We start from the raw sequence: 24,473 nt of genomic DNA on the forward strand, positions 1-24,473 counted from the left end.
ATGTGTGTGTGCGTGTATATGTGTGTGTGTCAATGTGCGGGCATGTGTTGTGCATTGTCTGACCTGAACCAAAGCTCACCTATGATGAATGTTTAAAAGAATGTCAAGAAATGTCTTTCAATTTCGGATAAGTTTTCATTGTATTTAATTTCTTCCACTGGAGCAGCAGGAGCGATTAATCCCTTTGATACTCACTGTCTACCTCAACTGTCTGTTTCTGTATGTACCCTTCTACCTCCTTTTATCATAGTAGGTGGTGCAGTATTTTGACAAGACTCAGGGGGCAAGGTTGAAGCATTTTAACGTCTCGTCTACCTGTGTCGGTGCGTTATCGTTGGGTGGGGTTTGGTTTTACCGCCATTTCTCCACATATTATTTACTGCTTTTATAAACTGCTTTTTATATGTCACATTTCATAGCATGCTGTGAAAAGAATAAGTGCATTAGACATTGTCTGACTTTTGAGTAATATCATACCAAAAAACGACGGCTGGCATCTCAGTGCACTGGTTTCTAATAGCTTTAACATGGCCTTATTGCTGAAGGGCATGGCGTTTTATGGATAAGGTGGATCCAAAGACGGGAATGTGTCCAAAGAATGATGAATTTTTAAGTGCTACCAAAAAATAATACTATGTAGATGTACATTATGAGTGTATATTCCAAACCTTTTTCTTAGCAACGATCTAAGGAACCCAGGAGGGGTGGTATGAATGGTTTTGCTGAATATGTGTTACTTTTCCCTTAATGCTATTGTACTTGGCTTGTTGTTTCTTGGTGAAAGCTTTAACACAAGACTCCTTGCCTTGTGTTCCACTTGCCTTCTAAAGAGCTGCTGAGTGCAGCAGTGACACCGACGCTATTATCCAAAGAGTTGTACGCTTCCTCAGATGGGTTTCGCCTCATATCCTTCTGCCTTGGCTGTGATACGGTAGATATTATGGACAACAGACCAAAGATTGTGGGTTCTGCGAGTGATAGATTATGATGGTGACGATAAGATTTATTTTATCAAGGGATATCTGTCACTACTACTTCTCCATAAAAGGAAGATCTCTCCTTTCATAACATCCCTATGTCTTGTCTTGATGAAGACATGGATGCTGACTATCAAAATATTGACCCTCTGTGTGAAGAGCAACATAATCAAATTTTATATCTATATAACAAAATAAATCTTGCCTAAGAAACTTGAGAAGTCTCTGCTATTAAGTGATTTGTTCTTTCTTTGGTTTGCATTTTGGAAAAATATTGCATATATATGTGATGGTATTTTAAGAGTTTTAGAAGACGTTTTATCAGGATAGTCTGTTGCGTTGTGTCAAGCTTGAGAGATCAAATGGTGTTCCACTGTCGGTTTGGTCGTGTCTATTTAAGAACACTTTAAGGTTGTTACAGTTACACAGAACTTTGGTCTGATTTTAACTTTTGGCATATTCCTTTGTTCCAAAATCCCAAACTTCTTTTGATCCATGTCTGAACCTGATTATTAATGGTTTGTCGTGTATTTTTCCCCTGTGGAATGGATTGGTATATATGGCCAAATGGTGTTCGCTAGTAGTTAATCTACCTGAATTCCGATGCCAATTGAAAAGGAGAATTTGTTCTTATTGTTATTATTTAACTTATGCTTCTCTCATTTCAAGTGTTTTAATGTGTTCATAATTTAGTCCCACGTTAAACTTCCATATTTTTTTTGTCTTTTCTGTTCTGAAATGTTTTAAATCCCTCTTTGATACTCTCAAGATGGCCACGGGTAGAAAATAAAACGATCACTGAAAAACAGAATGTTTCACTCACTTTATTTGGGATGTGGTGATTAGATTCTGTGTGTGCGTGTGCGTGTGCGTGTGCGTGTGCGTGTGCGTGTGCGTGTGTGTGTGTGTTAATGTTGAAAGTTTTATTTTCAGGATAAACCCCCTTGAGATGTAGCATCAAGGAGTCCTGACAAAAGACCCAACATGAGATACACCACAATATGCAAGAAAGAGCAGACATAGTTACAGTTACAATTAGACTAATTATGGACAAAAACAAACACACTCACACACCATGCACAAACTCAATGAGAAATCTAGACAGCCAGACCTGAGTTATTACAGTAAATAGACAGTAAATAAATAAGAGGAGCAGGCTGTGTGAGGGGAGTGATAAGAGGATTTTGAAATTAACCTCAATACTGCAAATAGATATTAAATAGATACTAATATTCCTGTAAATAGATATATATACATTTGAAAATGAACTGCCAGATAATGTACATTATACAGTGGGGATGTCGAAAATTGAAAATGTAGAATAAATCTGCATAAATTATTCAATGTGACATCTAAATTTGCCGTATCAGTTTTGAAGCAATTTGATACAGTGTCTCCATAGTCACGAACAGGCAAAAAGCACTGGGATATCTGCTATTTTTTACACTCATGGTAAAAACCGTTCTGTGATCTGTCCGAAACACCAAGAACGGCCAATATTTTTGCATAAATAATTAATCCATAGCCCCATATATTTTGAACATTTAATGAGTAATGCACCATCAGATATAAAAATTGAAAAATGACCAGTAGCAGATGGCAGCCTTTGCCTTTGCCTTGATCCTAACAGAAGTTGTTAAGGTCTAACACCTTCATGGATTTTTTACACTGAATGAGTATAGGCCTTAATACAATCTAAATTAGATTTGGGCATATTACGTTTTACAAAACACTTCATTTTTTGTTAGCATTTTTTATTAATTCGATCAAAACACCCCATGGTCAAACATTGCAATTGCATTCAGCAAATACACACATAAGAGACATTGGGAGTAAAACGCCGGCAGGGGGCGGTTATGACAAGGGGCAGCGGGTGTTTCCTAACCGGCAGGAGGCGGGTTTGAGAAGGGGCAACGGGCCTTTTCGTAACCGGCAGGGGACGGTAATGAGCAGGGGCTGGCGGAGTGATTCATAACACAGAAGAAGAAAACATTCACACGGTCTTGTTTTCCTCAGCGTGTTCCGCCAGGTCCTCTTCAGGAACGAGGACCCAAAATGCGCATTGAAAAATGCTATTTCTGTTCGGGGCCTGTCTACCCCGGGCATGGGAACATGTTTGTTCGAAATGATTGCAAGGTATTTCACTGTCTGGTCGTGTGACCGCCGGTAGTTTGGTGTTGTACGGTTGTTTTTCGGCAGTGCTAGCCTTCAGGCTAGGCTACCTTCAGCCATTTAAACGTGCTGAGGCTCTCACGTGTTACTATGACATAGTCTGTTCAGTAATCCGTGGCTCTGAGATGATACTAAAAGCATGTCACTTTTATAGGAAATTGTCAGTAGTTAATTATTGTCAACATTAATGTGAAATAGTCGATGAATAAGACAGAATGCGATGTTTCTCTTGTAATCGTGCGCCCTCTACCGGTCGTTATCGGAACACACCCCTGGCTGTTTGCCAGGACCCTCCATTAAGTTTATTTCCCTTCATCTGCGTTTGTTTCTTTTTCTCTAGGTCTTCAGATTTTGCAAATCCAAATGTCACAAAAACTTCAAGAAGAAGCGTAATCCAAGAAAGACCAGATGGACTAAAGCCTTCAGGAAAGCGGCAGGAAAGGAGTTGACAGTGGTGGGTTGGTTTCTATTTGATTTCAATATATTTACACCATGTATCCCAATGCATGTTTGTTAGGATGTCTTTGTTAACACAACTTTGCTAATTTTTCAGGATAATGCTTTGGAGTTTGAGAAACGTCGTAATATTCCCCTTAAATACCAGCGTGAGCTTTGGAGCAAGACAGGTAAATCTCAACGCCACTTAAAGCTAGAAATGCTTTTCGGTTGATTTTATGAACTCAATCAAATGTATAATTTGCATTTCTGAATCTATAATGTCCTTTCTATTCCAGTGGAAGCAATGAAGAAAGTAGAAGTGATCAAAAATAAACGACAGGCGCGATTCATAATAAACAGGTAAGAAGTACTTTTCATACCGAGGTCAATACTAACATCAATTACCAATGCCATATTGTATGTCAACACTCCATAAACATGGGATGTTGTAGGAGAGAGTTGGTAGTTTCAGCATTGAAACCGACGCCTTTAACACTATTCCCCATCTCTAGACTGAAGAAGGGCAAACAGCTGGACAAGGAAGAGGCCATCATCTCGGTCAAGAAGAACATTCACCTGATCAGGGCACCACATGCGGGTGAGTCAGCTGGCACAACAAATGAAATCCAAGATAGTCTGGGGATGAGGAGGCCTGACCCCCATCCGATGGGTTCTGGTTTCAAACCCCTGTCCCTGCAGTTTATTTATAGGCATCCTTTAGCAAGATGCCTTACCCCTACCTGCTTATTTATGACGTGTCTAAAAAAAGTTATTTGGATAAAAGCATCATTCATACAGGTACTAAATTACAATAGTCAACTTTGATGGAAACAGTCACAGCGTGATCAGATGTGTGGCCCTTGTAACTCCTTTCTAGAATGCTTGAATGTTGTACTCTTTTAAGTATAAGATTGTTTCTAATCAATTTGTCTGTCTTCCAGGGAAAGCCAAACAATTGGAAGAAAAGATGTTGCAGAAGTTGGAAGAAGACGTGGTCATGGCAGAGGATAACATTGATCCCACGGACTGATGCACTTTTTAATCCATCGTGCTCCATACTTCAATAAAATAGCAACAGCTGTTCCTTTTCTTTTATTTCCTAAGGATCCTAAAGGAATGTAAACTCCCCTCCAGTGAGCTGTATTACGCCAATGTTTTTTGTACCAATGTTCAGAATGAGCATTTATTCCCTCGGATAATATTACTTTGTTAAACAGTGAAAATAATTCAAAATTGACAAAACCGTTGGAATATTCTGTATATAAGTTATTCTGTTTAACCATTTATTCCATATTGCACACGTGGTTCGGGTCTTCAAGTTGGCCCATTCTAACAAATGTGACAAATGGATGATATATTTTGAAAACTAAATAAAAGCTAATTGTACTCATGAATGTGTTAATTGATATTTGCAAAGACAATTGCCCAACATTAATGCAGAATACTTTTAGAAGTAAATGTGGTATAGAAAGTTTGAAGGCAATCATGGTAAAAAAAGTTTCAACTCTACCAGCTCGTTTGTAGGGATAGTCTCAGGATAATTTTGATGTCTCCACTTCATTATCTGAGATGTGCAGTATAACACTAAATATTTGGGGCCAATAGATTCCAAGATTCATAATTAAAAAAAAATTGGAATAGCTGTTTTAAAATGGGGCACATTCAATCATGTTATTCTGCTAGCAACCACAATCTTGCATGAATCCATGTCATTGTCGGTTAAAACTGACTGCACTAAAAACATCCAAAAAACCAGATCAGAAGATAATTTATTTTTCTCCATTGAAACCCATTCATATTTTTCGATCTCATAGGTCCCATGGGCTCAACCAGAAGGGGCGTGACTTCGCCACTATAGGGCTGAGACGTGTGGAGGTGTAGTGTTTGGTCCCCAGGAGCCTGCCGTGGTCTGACAGTGTGTTTATGTCTAATACCGCCTCTTGTTTTGGTAGCAGGGACGTGTCTGAGGCGTCGTAGGGTCCTTGATTGCTCCTCCTAGGGTCCTTGGTTGCTCCTTCTAGGGTCCTTGATTGCTCCTCCTAGGGTCCTTGTTTGCTCCTCCTAGGGGCCGGACTCATCACTTGGCTCTAGCTGCTGTAGCTGCTTCATCGCCCCACGTTCTGCCGCTTCACCTCCGCTTGTCTGAGGGCTGACATCTCGTTCCCGTACTCCTGTTACCTGGGCCCAGACCGCGATGTCCGAGGAGGTCGACGGCGCAGTTAATCCCGAGGAACGGCAGGTAAATCAAAGTCTACCCCAGACGTGTTAGCTAGCAGGCGGTGCTAGCTGAGGTAGCTCCCACCAACATGAATGGATGAGATGCGATTAGCAACAAGCTAGTTAGCTTCCTGGTGATGGGGTCCTAGCAGGACGTTTTTCTCAACAATACATGTTAAAAGAGCATACTTTCTCACACAAACCATTCATCTGGGTGTCGTGCAAAACTGCAGAGACGCCCCGAGTTGTGGTTGTTGTTCAAAGTGTGCGCTAGTTTAGCGGCTAAGCTCACAGGGCAGTGTGGTCTGATTTATAAATAGCATGCTCAGGTCTCTGCAGGAGTGTGTTTTCTTCTGAGAGGACACCCAATATATAAAAAGTGTTTTCTTTGGTTGGTAACGGGGCAAATCTGGCACCTGGCATCATGTATCGATTCTTGCATTCTTTTTGAAGATAAATATTTTGTTCTCTGCCTTTGCATGACTTGTCCTCATAGGAAATGGAGGATGAAGTCATCAGTCCTGAGAAGGCAGAGGAAGCCAAACTGAAGACTAGGTATCCTAACTTGGCTGCCAAGCCAGGGGGCTCGGACCTCCTCAGGAAAAGACTTCAGAAGGGGGTGTGTTTCATACTTTAATAAGGACAGCTCTCCTTTTAGCAGTTTTAACATTGACAACATTTAAACGAATACTTTTCATTTTTATTCTCACAGCAAAAGTACTTTGATTCTGGTGACTACAACATGGCTAAAGCCAAAATGAAGAACAAACAGCTGCCCATGGCTCCAACAGAGAAGACTGAGATCACCGGAGACCACATACCCACACCCCAGGACCTGCCGCAGAGAAAGCCTTCCATTGTAGCCAGCAAACTCGCTGGTTGATTTATTGATAAGCATTTTATGTACATTGTTATGTGTCCATTCCAACCTGCCTTGCATAGCAACCTGCCAAGTTCTATTTCTGTTTATCATTCACCATTTTGATTACTGAAAATGTAAGCTGAAAGCTGGAGATGGCAAAGTATAGGGTCATCATATTGTGGTATTCAGCAGATCTATAGTTAAAGTTGTTGAACATTTAGATTGACTATGAGCTTGCTGTTTAAGTCACCTGGAAATGCAAATACAAGATTGTGTTCCTGGAACATTCTCTGCATTGTAGCTTTCATTTAAAGGATCTTTTCATCGTGTTCCTACACTACATTATGTTTCAATTTTGCTGTACTTTCATCCCAAAAAGTTGATTGAAATGATGCACATTGCAGGACTAGTGTAAATTGTATGCTTACATTAGTTTCACTATAGCTACATATATTTGGAACTTTTTTTTAAACAAGTGAAGCCATCGGGAAAAAAAAACTAGGAACAGCAGGTAAATCTTTTTTTTATTTTTATGATTATCCTAAGTCACCTATGTCCCACTCTATAAACTTTATTGGTAAGGCAGCTGTTGCTAGCTGGTTGCGTTTTAATTAATTGTAGTTCTGAATACTGCTGTAGTTCCAAATCATACGGACTTCTGGAAAGGACTTGAAAGTAAAGAAGTGCTTTCTTCATGAGCAAAACCAGGTCAAAGTAACCTAGCGGTTACAAGCAGCTCCAATATGTCTGAAGTGTGCATGTACATTTATAGTGCAAACACACTACCGTGTTTTTTCTGTAAATAAAAGTTTTGCATAATAACTGAATCAGCGTATCGAATTTATTTGAGCAAGTGTATTGCATTTATTTTTGACCGCTGGGGGGCGCGGCCGTCATTCAGAGCTTCTCCGCGCGCTCCCGCTGATCTCACTGACCGCAGGATCGCTCCTACCGCTGAAGTTACACCCCACCTTATGGCTCACTACCATATGTGATCCTGCTCTCCTCAAATCTCGTTATTTTAAACGGTCCTGCTGACTTCCTCTCCACTGAAATGGATCTGTACCTTCAGCGAGGTTCTCCTCAGTAGCCGGCGAGAGAGCTCCCTGGTCCACTGCCATGGCAGTCTCCGAACTGTACTCAAAGGTAACTACAGCATAATAATCTTACCATAATAAAAACGTATCTTCCTTACTTAGTTTTCAAACAATTAAATGACTTGCCATCATCCACTGATAAGTTCGTTGACTCTTAAATTGTCGTGATTTGTGTCCTGTCTATTCAAGTAAAGGTTTGTTTTATCGGTGTTAGTGTAGCGTTTCAAGATGTTTATTTTGGACTTGTTCCCCAGTCGGCCCGGGTCTGGCTCCCTGACCCCGAGGAGGTGTGGAGGTCCGCGGAGCTCACCAGAGCCTTCACCCCCGGAGACCAAGTCCTATCACTACGACTGGAGGACGGCTCGGTGAGAGACAGACAGTGGATAGGGAATTTATGCAAAATAGACCATGCAGAATAACACTATTGCTCGAGTATTTTACTTGGTTATGTTAGACATAGAGAACAAGTGTAGCCTATTCACATCGATGTATTCAATATTTGATAGTCTGGCGTTTCTAGTCAAAGCTTTCGGTGCCTGCCGTTATTAGATCAAGTTTGGGCTTGCATGGTATGGTAACGAGGCCTCAATAGTTGTTCAGGCAAAGGTAAGCCTAAGAAAATTGAGTCATGCAGAAATTCTCTAACCCTAACCCCCTGCATGATCCCAGGTGTTGGAACACAGAATTGACCTAAAAAGCAACAGATTACCACCCCTGAGAAACCCTAACCTCCTGGTGGGGGAGAATGACCTGACAGCGCTGAGCTACCTCCACGAACCGGCCGTCCTGCACAACCTCAAAGTGCGCTTCACAGACTCCAAGCTCATTTACACATATTGTGGTAATGAGCCCTTCTCTCGTGTGACTCACTATCATCGTGCCACTGTAGACTTTGGAGCCGTGTTCACAGTGCAGTATGGCACAATCAGACAAGATGCAATGATAATGCACTCAACTACTCATGTTCTCATTGTATTAAAGCTGAAGAATATGAAATGGGAAATATTTAACCACATCCTCTGGTTATTTATTATGTATGCATTCTATCCAATGGCTCAATAACCTTCTGCGCTGAATAAGCATACACATAATAGTGGATGAGGTTATGATACAGGAAGTAGACACTGCATATTACGTCAACTGAAACACATCTGACTGAACTGGGACTAACATGGACTGATGGGTTAAACTGGTGGTCTGTGGCCCTGTTCCAGGCATCGTGCTGGTGGCCATCAACCCGTACAGCAGCCTGCCCATCTACGAGGCGGACATCATCCATGCCTACAGCGGGCAGACCCTGGGCGACATGGACCCCCACATATTTGCCGTGGCCGAGGAGGCATACAAAAACATGGCCAGGTCTTTAAACAACGAAGACGAAGCAGACTGCGACTCCTTGATAGAGACCGTTTCATTTGTGGTGTCACATTACATTCCACAGCAGATCTGGAAAAAAAAAAATTACCCATCCACAACTAGAGATTTTCTGATACCATTTTTTCCTTCCCGATATTGATTCAGATTCCTGAACTTGACTATCGGCCGATTCCGACTATATACAGATACAGCATATAGCATTGTAATTACTAATAACACTTGTTCTTATTGGAAGGTAATCTTTCAATGACAGCAATGTACACTCTGTTCACTTACTGTTGGCAAAATATTTGTACATAACTAGATCATATACATTTTAAATCTATAATTATAAAAATACATTTGTATTCTTGAATGCACGGTCGGAGATGACACGTTTCCCATTCCGACTTTCCACCTCCGTTAACGAACGCAGCATAACACCACAAGTGTTTTTGTGAGGGTCTTTACGTCTGTATTAAATAAGTATTGGTGGAATTTTCAATTGGAATCGTATCGGAACACCTCTATCAACTATAAACTCCCTTTTCCTCCCCAAGGGACGAGAGGAACCAGTCTGTGATCGTCAGCGGGGAGTCTGGGGCCGGGAAGACCGTCTCGGCCAAGTACGTGATGCGGTACTTTGCCACGGTCAGCCGCTCCTCGGTGCAGGCCAATGTGGAGGATAAGGTGCTGGCCTCCAATCCCATCATGGAGGTAGGGGAGGACACCCTCAGGGGACAGACCACAGCAGTACACAGTTTGAACTGGTGGCCAGTAACCCTCCCTCAATGCACGTCTCTGATCAAAGGCCATCGGGAATGCGAAGACGACCCGGAACGACAACAGCAGCCGGTTTGGAAAGTACATTGAGATAGGCTTTGACAAGAAGAACCGCATCATCGGGGCCATGATGAAGACCTACCTTCTGGAGAAATCGAGAGTGGTTTTCCAGGTCAACTTAACAGCACAAATGATAACTAGTGATTCTTAATTCTTGGATTTCAACAGACCTAGGCTTTGAATTTGGGTTCTTGTTGAAATAGTCTCATGTATGAGTATAACTTTTTTATGAAATAAGTTTAACTTACAAAGTATAAATACATTGATTTAAACACAGTTATTCCTCTTCTGTCTTCATGTCTTTTAGCCTCTTGGAGAAAGGAACTACCATATATTGTATCAGCTGTGTGCCTCCTCTCACCTGCCAGAGTTCAAAGATTTCAAGTTAAGTGAGTGATTTGTGTTAATGACATGCAGCCTTTTGAAACATCTTTGAAAGTGTTATTTTTCACTGTAGATACATGCTCTGTAGAGAGTCCTATCTGGATCCACCTGCGATGTGAAGATAACAGAATGCATGTTATTTTTTGTAATGTCAAGGCTGTGCTGATGACTACCTCTGCACCAACCAAGGCCAGTGCCTGGCTATAGAGGGCGTGGATGATGCTGCAGATATGTCTGAAACTAGGAGAGCCTTAACATTGCTAGGTAGGTGGGGTTATGGTGTTTATTTTCATTCAGACGCTGCCAGAACAATACTTTACTCACAGCCCACATCACAATAGACACATGGATGTCCGCTGTCGGTAAGAACTAAATTGCTACATCCATTAAGCAAAATTCATGTATTCAGTCAGTATACTCAATCAGCTTCCCAACACATATGTGTAGGTGACCCTAAAATTAGACTAATAATGACATAATACCTTTGACAGGATTCAGTGACAGTGACCAAATGTCACTTTTCCGAATCCTTGCTGCCATTCTTCACTTCAGCAACGTAGAAGTGAAGGCTCAGTCAGCAGACAGCAGCAGCATCACGGTAGGCACGGAGACCTAGACCTGGCTACCTCTGATACATCAGCATACATCTGCATCCCATCGACATGCTTTGTGATGTTCCCAGCCAGACCAACACCACCTGGCTATGTTCTGTGAGCTGATGGGGGTGGCCTACCAGGACATGGCCTACTGGTTATGCCACAGGAAGCTCAGGACGGCCACAGAAACCTTTGTCAAGACTCTCTCCAAGGTGTCCGCGGTCAACGGGCGAGATGCCCTAGCCAAGCACATCTACGCCAAGATGTTTGGCTGGATCGTAGACAGCATCAACCGGACCTTGAAGTTTGCCGCCACCCGTCGCTGCTTCATTGGCATTCTGGACATCTACGGGTATTTTAAGTTCTTGGTGTCGTTTCAGTATTCTTTGTGTGTTTTTAATTTCCTGTTTTTCTACAGATATTGCCGGAGGAAGCAATGCCTGAGTTCTCATTGTTTTCCATATCTATTTGTTTTCAGATTTGAAACATTTGATGTCAACAGTTTTGAACAGTTTTGCATCAATTATGCCAATGAGAAACTCCAGCAGCAGTTCAACCTGGTAGGTGCTGCACTCCGATGGCATCTGGCCACGCCTTGAGCCAAAACTGGGCCTGACTCAATGGTCCCTCTCTGCAGCACGTCTTCAAGCTGGAGCAGGAGGAGTACATGAAGGAGGAGATCCCCTGGTCCCTCATCGACTTCTCAGACAACGAGCCCTGCATCCGCCTGATCGAGGCCAGGATGGGCGTCCTGGACCTACTGGACGAGGAGTGCAAGGTAGGCTCTCCTGATTGGGCTTCGATGATTGTTCACAATGGACCAACATTTACTGTGATCATAGTTTCAGCCATCTGTTCAAAAAAAAACATCTGGGAGCAGCATGACAGCGGCATATGTTTTATTAAAAGGTCTGAAATGGTTATCCTTAGGTATTGTATAAGAAGGGCTTAAGTTGAGGTAGACTTTTGGCTTTGTCAGGTCATGGTCAGGGCCAGAACAGCCTCACACACTCACATTTGTCTCAGAACGATGGTGCCCGCCCTCCTAACTTCCTCTTGATTGTTTGTTCAATGTTTCTGCACCGGTCGACCGGCTCAGATAATTTTTTCCGAGACCATTCTTTGCCCACAGTTAACATGCAACGCATTGTCAGTACAGTCAAAATGTCAGTCTCGGTACAGAACCAGGATATGCTGCATGTAGCCCATTTAACCCATTGATCACGCCAACGTCTGAGCAACACCACTACGTGTCACGTTTGTTTCATGTTTCTGTTGTTAAAGGGTGGCTGGCTGTGAGCCAGCCAAGTCATGGCATTTCCTATATGAGTCATCATGTCTCAATCCTTCCGTCCTTTCCTGCCCTTAGATGCCCAAAGGCTCTGATGACACGTGGGTCCAGAAACTGTATACCACCCTCCTGAAACAGAACGTTCATTTTGACAAGCCCAGACTGTCCAACACGGCTTTTATCATCCACCACTTTGCAGACAAGGTACATATGCAGTAGGAGCAGTATATCTAAAAAGACGTATAGGAAAGACAATTCATGGTTCTGTACACCAGTTCTCCCCCGTTAGTTCAGGGTGTCTGACTGTAGGCCAGTTCTCCCCCGTTAGTTCAGGGTGACTGACTGTAGGCCTTTGTCTACCAGGTGGAGTACCAGTGTGATGGCTTCCTGGAGAAGAACAAGGACACTGTCAATGAGGAGCATATAAATGTTCTGAAAATGAGCAAGGTGAAACCAGTCTCTTATTTTTCAGTTTTTTCCATGGAATGCAGTCTCAAGGCAGGGGGAAACACAAAAGTTCACTCAGGAAATGTACTGTCAGTTAGCAATGCCTGCTTCTGCTGTGGTAAATGTACACACCCTAGGTTTGTGGAAACACCAGGTTGTTAGGAAATATGTCTAATTATACCATAAAGCGGGAAACACTGCCACCAGCAGGCAGTGTTGGCAATGCCAGCCACATTCGATAACTCCCCTCACTGTCATTATTTTTCACTTTAGTTTGATTTGCTAGTGATGCTTTTGGAAGAGCAAGAGACAGACACAAACAGCACCAGTTCCACATCGAAGAGGTGCCGTCAAGGTCCGGCTAGTAAAGTTCACAAGAAGACTGTTGGACTGCAGGTGAGAGAACCGAGTTAGAACCACAAGAAAAATAACTCAAAAAAAGAGGAAAAACAAACACAATGGTTTCTTGGTAATGTCAGTCTGACAGAGTCTTTGGATATTTCCTCACACTGCCCCTTCATCAATGTTTCACGTCCTTTTCTTAGTTTCGTCAGTCACTCACCCTGCTGATGGACATGCTGAACACTACAACTCCTCACTATGTGCGCTGCATCAAACCCAACGACCAAAAAGCCCCGTTCACGTGAGGAAGAGCTACCCCGCTAATCTCATTCAACTTCTGTTCAGACACACCACTCATCCTTCACAGCGTCTGTCTGTCCTCCTCCTGGTAGACTGGAGCCCATGAGGACAGTGCAGCAGCTCAGGTCCTGTGGAGTTCTGGAGACCATCCGGATCTCCGCTGCAGGCTACCCCTCCAGGTACTGGGTCCTGCTCAGGACTGGGTCCCTGGGTACCTCTGAGGAGGGCACCTGAATGGCCCTGATTCGCTTTGATAGATACAGACAAAATACTAATGAGAACAAAAATATACGCTTAGGTAAAGGATAAAGTGAAATGCAGGGCATAAAATACAGTTGTTTTAAACAATATAAATTAAGTGTAAAGTGTCTATTATAAAGTGGCTCAGTACCAGTACTTCAGTGTGTAAATGCAAATGTAAACAAAGAAGTGTCCCAGTATTCAAGTACAGGTATATATATGTATATATTCAGTGTTTCCCCGAGAAAATGTCTTAGTCAAGGTGGGGGGGGGGGGGGGGGTCTTCGGTGCGGGTTTCAGTTCGCAATAATATATACAACCGCCTTAACCATACAGTGCTGGGGGAAACACTGATATTGACAATATATGTATGCATAAATATATCTATATATCTATACATATACAGGAATACATAAACACACAAACATGCGTATGCATACACATACACGTTGGTTTTATTACCAGGAGGAATGGACCTGTTACGATATGTTGAGGCCTTCAAAGAACGCCCAATGTGACTGAATCCTTTGGGGGTTTCTTCTACCACAGATGGACCTACCAGGAGTTCTTCAAGCGGTACGGGGTCCTGGTGAGGCAGAAGGACGTGCAGACCAACTTCAATCAGACCTGTAAGACGGCCCTTGAGAAACTGATTGAGGTACGAGCTTTGAGAGTTGGCCTGTAAGATATAGGGTAAGGCTTTATTTCTTGCAGTACGGTTATTATAGTTTCAGAGAAGTTTCCGGATTATTAATCCTTTTCCGTGATAGACCAGTAACCATTCATATTTTGGACGCCCTATTAATATAAATATACATATAACTGATATTACTAACTAAGCAACAATAATTGAACTATTCAATTAAACATTAGCATATTCAGTGAGTGCTCGTTAATTACAACACTGAGTGATATCCTGTCTTGTCTATCTCTTTTATCTTGGTCCTCAGGATAGAGACAAGTATCAATTCGGCAGAACCAAGATCTTCTTCCGTGCGGGCCAGGTGGCCTACCTGGAGGACCTGCGGTCGGAGAAGCTGCGCCTGGCGTGCGTCAGCATCCAGAAGACCCTGCGCTGCTGGCTGGCCCGCAAGAAGTACCTGAGGATGAGGAGATCTGCTGTGGTGCTCCAGAAACACGTCCGTGCCCAACAGGCATGCCGGTACACACACTGCTTCTTCTTCTGTTCTTATGGTATTTACCATCGGTACTATTGAGTCATCATTTAGACAGTTTATTCAAAACAACTTGAGGCATGTTGCTCAGGGATGCCTAAAGGTGCACTATAGCCGTTGGGGTTTGAACCCTGAACCTTTTGGTTAGGAGCATAACTAACACGAACACACAGATTGGAACCCATGTCAAAATGTCTGTCCGATGGTTTAAATCACACCGTGTCAAACACAGCAATGTCCTGCAAACAGTTTTGTCCGGTTGTTGCGCTGGACGAATGCAGCCGTGGTGATCCAGAAGAACGTCAGGATGTGGGCGGGCAGGAGAGCCTATCAGAGGGAGCGGTCTGCTGCTGTCACCATCCAGGGCTGCTTCAGGTCCTACAAGGCCCGACAGAGCTACTATAAGGTTAGGCCCCAGCACACTTCACCTATGACTACCACAGCCAAGTAAGAAAGATTAAAAACACATTTTCTTCTTCGAAGAGTCGCTGGGCCTCCATTAGAAAAGTAATCTATTTAGAAATTGAAAGTATTTGAAAAAACATAAAATATCTTAAAAACATTATTTGCAAATAATCAAAATAATAGGTTTCAATGAACCGCAGTCTGAATCTTCATCACATTATATATATTAGAGCAGACTGAGACTATACTCTCTAACAAAAATACACACTGAAACAATACCGACATTTTGCGACCCATGACCACAATGACTCTGTATCTCCTCCCTGTTTCCTCAGCTGCTTTACGAGCAGAAGACGGTGGTGATCCAGAGCTGGGTGCGGGGCTGGCTGGCCCGGAGACGCCACCAGCGTTACCTGGCGGCCGTGGTCCTTCTGCAGAGCTGCGTGCGGCGCCTGGGGGCCCGGCGGGAGCTGAAGAGGCTGAGGGCCGAGGCCCGCTCGGTGGAGCACTTCAAGAAGCTCAACGTGGGCATGGAGAACAAGATCATGCAGCTGCAGCGCAGGATCGACCAGCAGGTGAGGAGCGTGTCGTCCACCGACGCTCGTCCTCGTCCAAGACACTCACTAGGCCTCTGCTGCTAAACAGCAGAAGAAACAGAAAACGCAGAGGAACTGATATCATTAGGTGGTGGCTGATCACATGGCAGACATGAGCATCTGACATGTGCCCTCCCGCTCGCCCTTTCAGTCTCTGATTCTCTCTCTCTCTCCCCCGCAGCAAAAGGAACACAGAGAAGCTAGTGTGAGGCAGAGCGCCCTGGAGAAGACCCAGGCAGCGGAGCAGAAGAGGCTGAGGGGAGCAGAGCTGGACGCCCTGACCAAGGCACACAGGATCCCCTCGCTGCTGGAGCAGCTGGCCTCCCTCCACCGGGAGCTGGACGCTGTGGGCAGGGAGAAGGAGGAGCAGGCCAGGGCCCACCAGGAGCACACACTCAAGGTACGGCCACACCCAACACACACACACTACAGTTTCTCTTTTCTTTGTATTTCCAACCCAACATTTTAGGATTATCAACAGTTGTTGTTGAGGTAATCCTTAAAGGAAACATGTTGTACCTGGGTTGACCACCAGATGGAGTCTGATCTAATCGAAAAGATGAACATGTGGAACAAGGAGAGGGAGGAGCTGAACAGGTTAATTCAAGACCAGGCAAGGCAGACATCAGGTAGATGGCATCACATCTTAAACTCAAAGTCTCCTAATAGTAACATAATTCAAGCTATTTTGGACAACATTGAGATTGCTTTGTGTTTGTTGTTGCAGAGAGCCAAGCGGCTCTAGAGACCAACAGGCAGCTGGAGAAGGAGCTGTTGGAGGAGCGCGCCCACTACCAGAGCCTGCTGAGTGAACACCTGCAGCTGGAGGAACGCCATGGAGACCTCCAGGACAAGATGAACCGCAGCAGCGCGGTGAGACGCCTCTACGCTGTTCTCACCTTCACACACGCTGGGTAGAACTGGTTCTGCAACATTATCCGCTTGGCTAGCCAATATGTTTACTTTCTGGAGTATACTTTGTGCCTCGCTCAACATGCCCCGGGCAGTAGATAGCGATGCATTCCTCCCCCCCCCCACCAGGCCTATGTCATAATGGCTTCTAGTCATATCCCGAATCAAACGCAATTACATCACTAATGGTTTAAACAACGGCACCACCCCACAGGACGCCGCGTCGAGCCACAGGAGGAGCGACTCCCTCCAGAGCAGCAGCTCCTCTGAGGGAACACAGGGCTCGGGCTACACGGACGGGCGGGACAGCCCCGCACACAGAGAGGTACCATGAAGACCCACTCACAGCCTGGCCGGGAGATAAGACACCATGGGATCTAACGGTGTCACAGTAGAAAGTAAAAGTAGAAGAATGCATTTGATTCATTTATTTACATCCATATACCAAATGAGTTGTAGAAGTGTGAACCTTGTAGACTCTGTGCAGGAGTAGTAATAGGAGTGCTGTGGGGTGTTGGGTTGTGTTCTCCAGGATGCGAGTGTTGTGTTGTGTGTTCTCCAGGATGTGACTGGTGTGTTGTTGTGTTCTCCAGGATGTTACCTTGTTGTTGTGTTCTCCAGGATGTGAGCGTTGTGTTCTGTGTTCTCCAGGTTGTGACCGTGTTGTTGGGTTCTCCAGGAGGTTACCGCTATGTTGTTATGTTCTCCAGGATGTGACCGTGTTATTGTGTTCTCCAGGATGTTACCGTTGTGTTATGTTCTCCAGGATGTTACCGTATGTTGTTGTGTTCTCCACAATGTTACATTGTGTTGTTGTGTTCTCCAGGATGTGACGTTGTGTTGTTGTGTTCTCCAGGATGTGACCCGGGCCGCGGTAGACATGCCGGTGCTGCTGAAGCTCCAGAGGAAGGTGAAGGAGCTGGAGGAGGAGAAGCGCTCTCTGTTTGGTCAGCTCAACAGAAGGGAGGAGGCGGAGCAGGAGAAGTCCAAGGTGGGTTGTACTACAGCCAGAGTCCATGTCATCTACTGTCTCATGAGGGTCATCGGGATTAGATTGATGCTTGATGCTCACCTTACATGGAGAGATGTGTTTCTGTACTTTGGGAGCAGGAGATGGAGGATCAGAAGACGGTCAACAGAGCTGAACTGGACACAGAGGCTCTCAAGGTAGCGCTCTCCACATCGTGATCTTCTCTCGAACAAACGTGTTCGCTGATTTCAGCATTACAGCCCATTCTATAATAAAACATGGAATTAAGACGGATTGCTCTGCATTATAAGTGTATTATGGTCCTGTTGGCCAAACCAAAGAGAGGACATGTGAATCATATTTCCGTGGCGGTTCCCAGCGCCAGGAGCTTGAGTCGGAGAACAAGCGTCTGAAGCAGGACCTGGGCTCGCTGCGGAAGTCCTTGACGGACGACAGCGGCCCGCTGGCGCCGCCCAAGCCGGGCTCCATGCCCTACAACGTCCTCCTGGAGCAGCTGGACTGCAGCAATGAGGAGCTGGAGATGAGGAAGGAGGAGGTGCTGCTCCTCAGGTCCCACATGGTCCGGCAGACCGCCTTCAAACACAAGGTGGGAGGAGTCGAATGAGGAGAATCAGGACCAAGGGTTCATAGTGCTGGTGATGTCATCATCATTTGACATCACCCTCAATTGCCCCCTGGGGACAAATATATATTTTTTTTTTTGAATTTGAATTTGAATTGTCAACATCATCATCATCATCATCATCATCTCCTCCTGATCATGTGATTAACATGTTATGATGAAGATTATTATCTGTGGTTCTGTGCTCTGTGGCTGTAGGACTCCCTGACTGATGGTCAGTCTCTGAAGCAGAGTCTAAACCAGATCTCCTTGCTGCAGGGCAATGACGGGTGGGTCCAACCGTCCGTTATCTAGAACGCACTGACACTCCTCTCACCTGTTGACCCCTCTGATCCTCTACACTCCCAACCCCCTCTCTCTCAGATCGGCCAAGCTGCACACGCTGAACGAGGATGGGGAGCTGTGGTTGGCCTACGAGGGCCTGAAAGAGACCAACAGGTGGGGTGATACCAGGGGGTGGAGCCGCTAGGGGTGGGACAACATATCCGTACGGCCATTTATCGTCGCCCTGCTTCGTGCATACAAGAATGGATACACTGGGCCAAATATGAATATAATATTTATTAATATTTTTTTAAGAATTGATTTAGCATTTTTATGCTTTATTCATGAAGTTAGACAGGAAATATCACCCAAGATATAGATATTTTAATAAATAAGGCGTTCTAAACCGATTTCCCTGCTCCTCAAGGTGAATGAAGGAAACTTGAACTGAAGTTAACTATCCAAGGACGAGAATAAAGAATGAATATATGAATCTCCAGCTCCCCATGAATATAGACCGAAATCCAGCACTTTACCTTGAGTAATGTTGTATTCATCGTGAGAGATATCGTGGTATATCTCTGATGATCGTTTCGTTATAGTAACGTTAAAGGATTGTCCAACAGTATATTGATTATCTTAGACTCGCTGTATCGTGTTATTGGGGGCATCCGTGGCATACTGTTTAAAGACACTCTCCTACGTCCTCATCCACGGATAATGGATAACTTAAAGGTTGGGTATGGGATTTGCGAAACGCCAGCAGATTTTGAAAATACACAACTCAAATGGTCCTACCCCCTTTTCTTCGACGCTGACTCTGACTCCACCCATTCCAAGTACATGGACGCGCAATCATGCACGAGCGAACAGTGGAGCTAGTTAGCTAGCTCCAGTAGCTACCGCAGGATAACAACAAACAGAAGTTTGCTCTGGGTCACGAGCTTTGAGTACGTGCACGAAGGGGTCACGCGCGGGGGGAGGGGGAGTGCAGTACGACCGTTTGATTGACGTACTTACTGTCCAATGCCACTCGGTGGGTCTGGAAATCATTGGCTGGAGTTTTTCGAGCCCTGCCCGTTCCACAGATGATTGACTTGTTTAATTGTCATGTCAGTACTTGTAACTCATTGGCTGTAAGTGGGTTTTGATAAGTATTTCAAGTAATTTTGCAAAAATTGCCAAAAAAGAGAATTCCATACCCAACCTTTAACTTCACTTGTATTATCGGTAACGCGTATGGCATTGTATTGTGAGGCTGTGATCTCCACCCCTATTCGCCGCCCTCCAGGCGTTTCCTTGTCTATCTGCTTAGTGCAGATGCTAACTGCTAGCTGCTCGTTGCCCCCCCCCCAGGGTCCTAGAGGGGCTGCTCCAGGACCAGGGCCGCGCCCACCAGCAGGAGGTCCAGGAGGTACGCCGGGAGCTCCTCGGGGTGAAGGAGGAGAGTGGGCGGCAGCAGCAGCTCCTGGCCCAGAGTCTCCTGCTGCCCAAGGAGGCGCAGGTGGAGGCCTGCCTCCAGCACGAGATCACGCGGCTGGCTAACGAGAACCTGGTGGGTGGACCCCAGCGCCTCCCCAGCGACCTCTGACCTCACCTGGTTAACAAGTGTTTTGGTAGTGGTCGCGAAGCAGTAAAAAGTGACATACTAAAGGGAAGAATATAGATAAATGTTAATAAAGGGATAGAGATTTTATTTTCTTGCAAAAAAGTAAACATTTCTTCTGTTTCTGTCAAAACTGTACTTTATTGACTTATTCTGTCTAGGATCTCATGGAACGTCAAGAAGGCCAAGATAAAACCGTGCGCGTCCTGAAACAGCAGCTTAAGAGCTATGCTGAACGGCTCGAAGAGTTTGAAGGTAATTCATCCAGATGGCCTGTGTTTATAATACTGCTGCACAATACAGACACACTTGTTTGAACCACAACAGAGATGTGATATTAATCCTTTACCCTTGATGTCCAGCCTGCGCCCGGAGACAGAGCACCGTGTCACAGATCGGCATTCCGGTCAACATCACACGCAAGGAGAAGGTATTCCAGGGAATGCTGGAGTATAAGGAAGGAGACGAGAGCATGCTGCTGAAGAATCTGGTCGTTGGTATGATAACTCATTATTAATGATCTATTAATTCAATAACCGGAAAGAAAGCCATGAATTCACAGAGCATTTAAAAACTTCAACACGCTCTGTGTGTGTTTGTTCACTCTCCTGTTTTGTGCATCCTCCTCAGATCTGACACCCCGCAGTGTGGCAGTCAGTTCCCTGCCCTGGTTGCCAGCGTACATCATCTTTATGTGCATACGCTATGCGGACCACATCAACGACGAGGAACGAGTCAGCACCCTGCTCAACTCCACCATCATCAGCATCAAAGGGGTCATTAAGGTGCAGAGGTCGACTCCCGTGGAAGACGATACTTACCCTGAAAACGACCCTGCTAATCTGATCTGATTTGGTTCACAAAGAACACATTCTTTGTGAAAAAATTCCCTGTATTCCAACTTCCTGGTAATGCCAACATGGGAATATACCAATGAACCGTATAATGGTAGCAGAAGCCCTGGTGACTGATGCTTTGGTATGTGAGGTAGAAACATATACACTTGTCAAACCGCTTTGTTGCCCAACAGAGAAGAGGGAAGGACTTTGAGACAGTGTCTTTCTGGCTGGCCAACGCCGGTCGCTTCCTGCACTGTCTGAGGCAGTACAGTGGAGACGAGGTGCGCTCAAACAACACACTCACGTCAGCATGATGCCTATTGACTTACTCGCTTACCTACACCTGTCTGACCGTTATTCACTGTGTCTGCTGGCCTCTCCTCTCCTGCAGGACTTCACCAAGCACAACACGCCCAGGCAGAACGAGCACTGCCTGACCAACTTTGAGCTGTCGGGCTACCAGCAGGTGTTCGGGGACCTGGTGATTCAGATCTACCAGCAGCTGATCAAGTGTACACAGGACCAGCTGCTGCCCCTCATCGGTGAGGGGGCTCTGTTCCTCTGGATCATAAGGCTCAATGTGTATTAGGCTACGTTTACATGATGACGGTCTGAAAAGAAGATGCAAAAGTGACTTCGCGTCTTCACGTTTTATTCCGCGTTTACACAAGCGTTTTCGGTAGGAAATCTGCGTGCATACGGTGACGCAAAAGTGTGTGGAATTAGATTGGGTGGGCATGCCAGGCGGCTAAGGCCACGTTTATACGTAGCAGGGTATTTATAGAAACAAATATTTCCCCCCCTATATATGTATACTATCTGTACATATCCTGTACATTTCGTGGAAAGACGCCTGTACCTTTATTAGAGCTGCCAGAGCAGCTTGACGGTCCGACGCATGGAAATAATCCAACATGTTTGTTTAATTCCCTCCCTGCACTGGTAACGCTACCAGTCACGCTACGGCGGAGCGTATTCAAGTTTTCCACTCTGAAGGGTGGTTTCAGATTTTTGCGTTTTTAAGCCCCAAAAACGCCGTCACCATCTAATCAAAAGGCACTTCCGATCAAATATTATGTTGTTTTTACCCGCAAACGTCCTCGCTTAAAGGGGACCTTAGATCCCCAATACTGTGGCTCTAAAAAAATCCAACCATCTATATACTAAGTATAATAATAACCCTCCTTGTTTTTGATATGACCCTTTCATTCGTGCTTGAAAGTGCATGCAATCTTTTTAACAGACATCAAGGCAATAATATTTGGCTAAAATATGGTTTTAAATATCTCTGAATATGCCTGGGGGCCAGAGACTGGGGACATTAAACACTATTATTTATATATATATATATATATATATATATATATATATATATGATAATGTACTGCCACCTAAGACCTCACACCAAAAATGTTCCTGGTTTGAACTCGACACAGTGTTTCTGTGTGGCTGTAGTTGTAACCTATGTTCATGTACATACAACATGATGTTGATAATGTCCTCCTATGTGGTCCTCTACCACCACAACACTATGAATGGGATAAAGCACTGCAGGATGCTCACGTTGTGTGTCCCGTCTCCCCGGGCCAGTGGCTGGCATGCTGGAGCACGAGACGGCCCAGGGGGTCCTGGGCTCCATGCCCGCCGGCCAGAGGAAGAGGGGTGCCAGCGTGGCTGAGGAGGCTGACGCCGTCACCGTGGAGACCATCCTGCAGCAGCTCAGCCTGTTCCACGGTGCCATGCGGCAGCACGACATGGACCAGGAGCTGGTCAGGCAGGCGGTCAGGCAGCTCTTCCACTTCATCTGCGCCGTGACCCTCAACCACCTGCTGCTGCGGAAGGACATGTGCTCCTGGGGGAAGGGCCTGCAGATCAGGTAGCACGGCGCGTAGCACTTAGCATAGCATCTACCCAAACGTAGTCTGTGCATGAGTACTGGTCTGTGAACTAGAGGGCACGATGGAGTGTAGCGTAGGCTATAGAACCTCAGGTGACTCCATGCTAGAGGGAACTGGGTTCAATACCCCCATCTCAGCAACCAACATGTGGGCAACCTAGGGCACAGTGCCCTCCCTCTACCTGCTCCTGACATTCAATCTTAAATAGTACTATTCTGCTTTGCATTTGAGTACAGGTGTGTGGACACGCATACTTTGTTAAATAATACATCAGAGAATACAAGGATGGCTGTATAATATACAGGGGCTTGAACTTGCAGATAAAATAAAACAGCAAATATACCAATAGATATCCAATCCGGATCAGGACCTAATGCAGGGAGATTTCAGTGTGTGGCTCACTGTGGCTCCCCGCTGCAGGTACAAGGCGTGGCAACTGGAGGAGTGGCTGATGGAGAAGGAGCTGTCCGACTGCGGGGCAAAGGAGGCCCTGGAGCCGCTGGTCCAGGCCGCGCAGCTCCTGCAGATCAACAAGAAGACGCCCGCTGACGCCCAGGCCATCTGCGCCATGTGCAGCGCTCTCACAGCTCCCCAGGTCACCATGACGACCGGCCCAACAAAACCCCGCGTGACATTCACGGGCGTTTCTGCACCTAGCAGTTGCTAGGGGATGGAACGCCCCTAGGAAATGACCCTTTACAGTTGACCCATGGTTTTCTCTTTGTTATTAACGCTAGCTAGCTAATGTTTAGAACCAAAGCAGCCGCTAGTTGACTAAGCTACCATTACACTAGCTCATGATTACAACCAAGATAGACACTAGGTGGCTAAGCTAGCATAGTGCTAGCTGGGGGGGGGGGTAGGGTGCAGAATGCTCCCACCCTGCTTATGTTTAGAACCAAGATGGCAGGTTGGGGAAAAAGCCCCATGAAGTTGAGTTTACGTTTACGGTCTAATGACGTGTTCCTTTGTGTTCTTTGCCACAGATCGTTAAAGTGCTCAATCTGTACACGCCAGTGATTGAGTTCGAGGAGAGGGTGTCCCCGACCTTCATCGCCACCATTCAGGTGAGGCGGGGCGAGACAGATTGTGTGGAGACCAGAGGGGAGCTGGGAGGACTGTGATTCTGTTGGACTCTTGGTCTCCTTCCTGAGTTGTGTTTGTGGTTCTCAGGACCTTCTGAGGGACCGCAGCGAGCCCACCACGCTGATGATGGACGTGAAGAGCGTCTTCCCCATCAGCATCCCCTTCGTCCCCTCACTGGTCGTCATGGACGCCATCCAGATCCCCGCTAGCCTCCACCTAGGCTTCCTCACCCGGGTCTAACCCCCCCCCCACGCTCTTATGTTATATTTATATGTTTTATGTCTGCCTTCATTTCACCGATGGTTGAGATACAGTTTTAAACCAAGGTGTCATTCTCTTCATTCTCCTGGTAGTCTAATGTGATGTGTTGGCGTATCTAGGTTTGTTTGTGCAGGTATCTATGTTAGCTTGGGTGGGAATGTGGTCCAAAATATTTCATTTGTCAATCGTAACCTTTGCTATGTGCACTTTATATTGTGGAAAAAGGTCTGCTATGTATTAAGGCAGCCATTGGATC

At 45.3% G+C, this 24,473-nt stretch overlaps 3 protein-coding genes across 4 annotated transcripts; all 3 read left to right on the plus strand.

The window, feature by feature from the left end:
* The first annotated feature begins 2,935 nt into the window (after positions 1-2,935).
* rsl24d1 (ribosomal L24 domain containing 1) lies at positions 2,936-5,000 on the plus strand. Its single transcript, XM_056597945.1, has 6 exons — positions 2,936-3,113; positions 3,490-3,603; positions 3,703-3,775; positions 3,884-3,947; positions 4,100-4,185; positions 4,529-5,000. Exons 1-6 carry the CDS (start codon positions 3,033-3,035, stop codon positions 4,615-4,617), a joined length of 507 nt encoding a protein of 168 aa, XP_056453920.1. The 5' UTR covers positions 2,936-3,032; the 3' UTR covers positions 4,618-5,000.
* A 431-nt stretch (positions 5,001-5,431) lies between these two features.
* Positions 5,432-7,486, plus strand: arpp19b (cAMP-regulated phosphoprotein 19b). Its single transcript, XM_056597946.1, has 3 exons — positions 5,432-5,826; positions 6,301-6,423; positions 6,517-7,486. The coding sequence occupies exons 1-3, from the start codon at positions 5,782-5,784 to the stop codon at positions 6,685-6,687; spliced, it is 339 nt and encodes a 112-aa protein (XP_056453921.1). The 5' UTR covers positions 5,432-5,781; the 3' UTR covers positions 6,688-7,486.
* Positions 7,487-7,576: 90 nt separating this feature from the next.
* LOC130388577 (unconventional myosin-Va-like) lies at positions 7,577-24,196 on the plus strand. 2 transcript variants are annotated; one of them, XM_056597942.1, is made up of 40 exons: positions 7,577-7,812; positions 8,018-8,128; positions 8,433-8,604; positions 8,978-9,122; positions 9,680-9,836; positions 9,931-10,074; positions 10,270-10,351; positions 10,503-10,610; positions 10,838-10,944; positions 11,029-11,294; positions 11,421-11,502; positions 11,580-11,720; positions 12,312-12,437; positions 12,597-12,680; positions 12,954-13,076; positions 13,226-13,323; positions 13,415-13,501; positions 14,112-14,220; positions 14,513-14,724; positions 14,987-15,143; positions 15,478-15,717; positions 15,920-16,138; positions 16,274-16,367; positions 16,466-16,611; positions 16,865-16,975; positions 17,507-17,641; positions 17,761-17,817; positions 18,000-18,227; positions 18,462-18,532; positions 18,627-18,701; positions 19,884-20,082; positions 20,295-20,388; positions 20,496-20,630; positions 20,764-20,918; positions 21,164-21,253; positions 21,364-21,514; positions 22,563-22,848; positions 23,291-23,465; positions 23,857-23,937; positions 24,044-24,196. In XM_056597942.1, the coding sequence occupies exons 1-40, from the start codon at positions 7,786-7,788 to the stop codon at positions 24,194-24,196; spliced, it is 5,433 nt and encodes a 1,810-aa protein (XP_056453917.1). In that variant the 5' UTR covers positions 7,577-7,785. The 2 variants fall into 2 exon arrangements, with proteins under 2 accessions (XP_056453917.1, XP_056453918.1); XM_056597943.1 differs by lacking the exons at positions 7,577-7,812; positions 8,018-8,128 and having other exon boundaries at positions 8,480-8,564.
* Positions 24,197-24,473: the final 277 nt, after the last annotated feature.

Source organism: Gadus chalcogrammus, chromosome 9, assembly GCF_026213295.1.
Source record: "Gadus chalcogrammus isolate NIFS_2021 chromosome 9, NIFS_Gcha_1.0, whole genome shotgun sequence".
Lineage (NCBI taxonomy): Eukaryota > Metazoa > Chordata > Actinopteri > Gadiformes > Gadidae > Gadus > Gadus chalcogrammus.